We start from the raw sequence: 6,000 nt of genomic DNA on the forward strand, positions 1-6,000 counted from the left end.
AGCTGGCACTACAAGAACATCACTCAAGGGTTACAGGAGGGTATGAACACAAGCACTCCCTGAGACAGTGGTTTTCTCCTCATGTAAGATTCTCCAGTAGTGTGGTGCAAATGTCAGAATGCCTCACGGGCATATGTAGCAAGCAAGTGGCATGCTTTTCCTGTTTGTAACTGAACTTTTAGAGTGAATTACCTTTCAGGCAGAGAACAACAAGACATTCATGAACATCTCTATATGAAAGTAGCACCTCTTTAAAAGTATGCACGGTTGTCAGAAATACACTCAAAAGCTGTTTTCATATATATATTATTCTCTAACTAAATAGGTCAACATTCACTCTACTAGCAATTGCCAAAAGGTCACTTGAGAGTACCAATCAGTGGGCGATAGTGAAAGTGACACTGGTAGTCACCAAAAACTGCAAGAAACTGAAAGGAATTTCATTTACAAATACAAATATGACAAATATTTCTATACTTCTAAAGTTCCCAAAGCAGTTTCTGGGAAACACTAATTAACAAAAGCAAAGCCCCCCCACTTTAGACTTTTTAAGATTAAAACAAGTTGTTCTGGTAAGAACTAATCTACATACTTTATTTTCACTATAATCTTTATTGATAACTAGCTGACCGGGAGCATAGCGACTGCGCCCCTAGTTCGACTCTCCCCCCCACCCTTCAGCCCTTCTCCCTATCTTCCGGTGGGCGTCTCTGACACCCGCCCAGCCCGCTTCTCCCCCTGCCCCCGCTTGCTGTTTCTCCTGTCGCCACCTCCTCTTCCTTGTGGCCCAACCACCTCCTGACCCCAGCGGGCACACAGGCCCCTACCGCCTTGTTGCGGTGGTCACCTCCAATTCCCCCGGCAGCAGCTCAACAGCTTCCTGCTGTGTGTGAGCTCCCGCCGCCTCAGCCTATCAGGTGCCTCCGCTGCCCAGCCAAACAGCTGGGTGCCAGGATGCACATTCTAAAGGCACACCAAGAAGAATTATATATATAGATTACCATCCTCATAAGTTAGCCCACTTCAGCCTTAAACGTTCACATGTCCACCATCTTGAATTGGGGTGGATGACAGAATCACAAATTACAATGTTGAGTTGTCTCTACAACTCTGCCAAATTGGTCACTACTTGCACCTCAAACGTTCATGTATCTGCCTTCTTGAATTGTGGTGAAAACTTTTGTTGAGAAGTAGTATATAAAGATTCTTCATCATCGCCAAGCATTCATGCATCTGCCATCTTGAATGGGGTGGATGACATTATCACAAACTACTCTGCTGAGGTGCCTCTACATGTCCCTACAACTGTACCCAATTTGGTTCATATTTATTTAAATTATATTATATTATATTATATTATATTATATTATATTATATTATATTACATTATATTACATTATATTACATTATATTACATTATATTATATTTCTATACTACCTGATATAGACATCTCTATATCATATTGGTCCAGGCATTGTGAAGTTGATGAGGGGGTCAGCGGACATACAGAATGCCAGGTGATCTCATTTCTCCTTAAGGAAAGTAGGCTAAACAACTGACCAACTATTTTATAAGAAGAGAAAGTATGGAATAGAATTGTTGCAGAATATATAATTATAAACTGAATTCTTAACTCACTGAGTTATCAGAATCATGAACTATCTCAGAGACAATGATATTTCAGGCACAACAGTTACATATCTGTAGGATTGCCATGTCCCCCAGAATTTTGGGTATCACCTGGGTTTTAAGCATCTTACCCAGATTGCTTTAAAAAAAGCTAAGCTCTAGTCCTTGTAGAAGTGGAGTTATGGAGCAAAACGTTCAGTCATTATTCTGCTCAACTGCTGGACTTGGATTAAGCGAGGAAGAGCACAGGAAGCTAGCTGGGAGGGTTTCACTTTCACAAATACAGTAATCCCTTGAGGAATGTTTCCCTATAGAGAACTCCTGCTGATAACAAACAAGGCAAGTGAGAGGATAGCTTGCTAGCTAATTTGCATATGCACATTATTTGCAAGCCTATTTACATAATATGCAAATTGGGCACCTGGATTTGGAAAACCAGAATATGGCAACTCTACATATATGGTACAATGTCAACGAAGCTTCATGATTTCTATAGCATTTAGCAGCATGTAAAGCAAAGTTGTGCTGTCGAGTCGGTGTTGGCTTCTGGTGACCACAGAGCCATGTGGTTTTCTTTGGCAGAATACAAAAGAAACCAATTTCTTTGGTTTACCATTGCCTCCTCCCACACAGTATGAGATGATGCCTTTCAGCATCTTCCTATATCACTGCTGTCCAATACAGGTACCTCCCTTTATATTTCCAGTCACCTACATAGACTAAACAGACACTGTACCAAAATTCTTACTTTAAGAATAAAAAGCAGAATATTTTCCCTTCTGTTGGCAAAAATTCAAGTCTCATACCTATGATAATCCCAATCTTGCCAATTCAGTAATGTTTCTAAACCTTCAGTAAAAGCAAATAAAATATTTCAGTATTGGTCTAACACAGCTTCCATGCCACTGAAGGTCAGTATGGTGTTGTAGTTAGAGTGTTGCACTAGAGGAGACCAAGTTCAAATCCCCATTTAGTAATGATATTCACTGGGCAACCCTGGGCCAATCAGCTATCTCTCAACCTAAACTACCTCACAGGGTTGTTGTGAGGATCCAAATAAACTATGTGCAATATTGTACACCATATATATCCCCTATATGCCACAATAGATCATCTTAAATTATTTTTTTAAAGGTTTTGTAAATTGTGGACGATGTAAGTCATTGAATGGTACTAGAGAAAGACCTGCTGTTCTGGTAGCTCCAGGTCTTAACACTCACATCAGTTTTGGAGGATGTATACAACTGAAGGAAGCCCGGGTGGGTGCGCAGCTGGGGGAGTCAGTCATGTGACTTGCCTCTGGGGCCCCCCCAAGGCAGTGGGCCCCCAGACAACTGTCTCCCCTTGCCCTATTATAGTTATGCCCTTGGTTGACACAGTTTCCAAAACTCCCAGCATTCTGTTTTCAACAAGACCAGCCTGAAGAAGAGCCATCAAAAATTAAACAAAACTAGGCCTTTTGGGCAGATTAAACTGAACAGCAAAACACCTTGTTATATTATTATATGGTTAATTTATATCAGGATGCAGATAAAGGGAAAGCTTGAGGAACAACCCTTTTTTTGGTGGGAGGAAGGTTATGGCAGGGGTTCCCAATCTGTGGTACTCCAGATATTGCTGAATTACAACTCCCACCATTCCCAGCCACAATAAGTTGTAGCCAGGGATAATGGGACGTGGTTGGGCAACATCTGGAGTAACACAGGCTGGGAACCCCTGTGTTATGGATTATTAGGTTTGGCATGGGGGTTCAATAAAATGGATGATTAGGTCTGGCAGGGAGTGAGGGTTAAAAATGGGGGAACACTCCTAAAATGCCTAGGAGAGGATCTGTCCAGTTCATATTGGGAGTTGCTTACATTAGTTTATACTTGCACTTCCATACCACCTTTGTTTTCGTTTCCCAGCAATTACTCTGGGCATTTTTACAGATCTTATTTATGACATAATTTTTCTTTCAAGATACACTATACATACATTAATAAATATAAAGTCATTACTACTATTAGAATAAAAGCTCCATACAAGAAAATATAACCAGCAGTCACAGGCAGCAGTGTTCTTAAGATTTCTTCCCGGATCTCCATTATATATCATTTAAATTATTCTAATGTTCTATTTTAAGATAGGTATTAAGAACTTATTTTAAGGCTTATTTCTCAAGCCCTGGAAAGTTGGCATTGAAATTTTTTAAAGAAATAAAACTCACAATATTCCAGAAGCATGCTAGAAGTTCACTAGCTTAACTGTGAAAGATGCCCCAAGAACTTCTTAAGCAGTTTTAAGAACACTGAAACGCTATTATTAGTCTGGAAGAAGAGATGTGATGCCTAAAGCTACACAGACAGGGTTTGGCTGGTTCAGTAATGGCAGTTCCACTAACAAGAATGCTCTGCTCAAGACATAACTTCCCATCCAACAGGTACCAAAGGAAAAGCCTCAGACAGTCCTCCCCCCTGCAGGGATGATCAAAGTATAAAGTCTGTGTCTAGCTACAAAATTTCAAAGAAGTAAACAAACCACCATCCTGCCTGTGGGGTAGGTTTAGCCAAAATTAGCTCCTCCATTGTTCATTTAACAACTGAGCCGAGGAACTAAATTTGTCTCCCAATCCCATATGGAGGAATAAGAATAGTTTATTTTGCAGTGTTTTACATTAGTTTGATGTTGGTTTCTAAACACATTGAACTTGCATTTTGGGGCTTAACTGTCTATTCCTCCAAATTTAAAACCACTCTTTTAGTGCACTGCTTCAACCCACAATGGAAAGTTCCCAACCAGAAAGACCAACACCAGTAACAGTCTTCTTCTTTAAAAAAAAAAAAAAAAAGACTGTCTCCCAGTGGCAGGCTCAGGCTGCTGGTGGCGTTTAATTTTGGGTGATCTAGAGACAGCTTATTTCTGGATGCAAAAGTGCGCAAACTTCAGTTCCTTATTCAGGCTGCAAACTGGGAACCAGCATTGTAAGACAGGATCCAAAGTGGCCGACGTACAATCTTTTATCTTATTCAGAGTTAACTAAGCTAGCAAGCTTCCAGGTTGCACAGAACTCTCCATCACGTCAGAAAGGAGAGCCATTGCTCGCCGAGTCAGAGGGCGGGACTCCTCCCCTACTTACCCAGGCAGGCAGCTGTTGCAGGGCGATGCTCTGACTGATGGCTTTCTTCTCATCCTCGACGAGCCCAAAGGCAGTCAGCAGCCGCAACCGCTTACCTCGCCGGTTCCTCCTCCACCACATCCAGAACAGCAAGCCTATCAGTACCCAGATCGTACTGAGCCCCAGGTAGCCGGCCAGGTACACCGGAGCGAGGCACAGCAGCGCCCGAGCCACATAGGAGCCGACTTCCTGGAGGATGGGAGACAAGGGCTTCAGCTCTGACAAGGCGTGCGAAGGCGCTTCTTCACGGGGCTCCATTTGGCCGGGTCTCGGCAGCGGCTCGGTGGCAACTGGCTGTACCCCGCCGGGAGCCGCCGCCTGCATGACAAGGAAGGATAGGAGCTTCTCTCTCGACTAGGTACCAGGCGCGTCCAACTCAGTCGCAAGCGCGCCCCTCGCAGATGCTGCGGTCACCGTGCGCTTTAGCGCGCAAATATCTCCGAAAAGGGGAACCAGGAGGTCCCACGAAATTCCACCACCAGCGACATCGCGGCGCTCGCTAACTCAAGCAAAGCCGCCTCCCAGCTCAGGTGTAGTTGTGGCGCTTTGCTCCGCCCTTCCAGGTTTCCCGCAAGAGACTGGATAGGGCGTGGGGAATGTGGGCGGAGTCTTGGGCGCAGGCTAGGTGTGTGGGCGTGAGGCCGGAAAGCTGAAGTGTCCTACCCTGCCCCCTAGAGGGCATCGTGTTTAATGTAAAGACCTGGGGGGATTTTTGGAAAGGAGAGAGGGAGGGCTAGGGCTATATAGAGTGGTCCAAACGGGTGTAGCTATAATTGAGCTGAAGGGTTCAAAGAACTCGGGCACCTAGCTCCTGAAGCCCTCCCCCACCCCACCCCCAGCTCAACTTATCCCTATTTTCTTCATTATCTCTCTCACTCTGAGGGGCTACCAGAGTAGGGTTGCCATGTCCCCCGGAATTTAGGGTAGCCCCCAGATTTTGGCTCTTCCACCCTGCTGCTAAATTCCGCCCGGATTTACACGGATTTCTAATGCGCTGCCCAGATTACCCAGATTTTACTCTGGATCCGATCACATGGGACAGCAGAGGATATGGAGAATAAAAAATGCAAATAAGTTGCTGTATAATTTGCATAATATGCAAATTAGGCCACCCAGATTTTTGGAGTTTGAATACAGCAACCCTACACCAGAGAGAGGGGTGAACACAGCCCCCTCTCCCCTAGCTACGCCTCTGGGTCGAAAGCAGTAATTG

The 6,000-nt window shown here is 44.1% G+C and overlaps 1 protein-coding gene across 1 annotated transcript in view; it reads right to left on the minus strand.

The window, feature by feature from the left end:
* ESYT3 (extended synaptotagmin 3) overlaps nucleotides 1-5,332 on the minus strand; it is a 56,023-nt gene extending 50,691 nt beyond the window's left edge. The window contains exon 1 of the mRNA XM_053247612.1: nucleotides 4,749-5,332. Coding sequence (XP_053103587.1) covers nucleotides 4,749-5,111 — 363 coding nt within the window. The 5' untranslated portion in view covers nucleotides 5,112-5,332. The remainder of the gene's footprint in view (nucleotides 1-4,748) is intronic.
* Nucleotides 5,333-6,000: the final 668 nt, after the last annotated feature.

The sequence above is a fragment of the Hemicordylus capensis genome, chromosome 1, assembly GCF_027244095.1.
Source record: "Hemicordylus capensis ecotype Gifberg chromosome 1, rHemCap1.1.pri, whole genome shotgun sequence".
In the NCBI taxonomy this organism is placed as follows: domain Eukaryota; kingdom Metazoa; phylum Chordata; class Lepidosauria; order Squamata; family Cordylidae; genus Hemicordylus; species Hemicordylus capensis.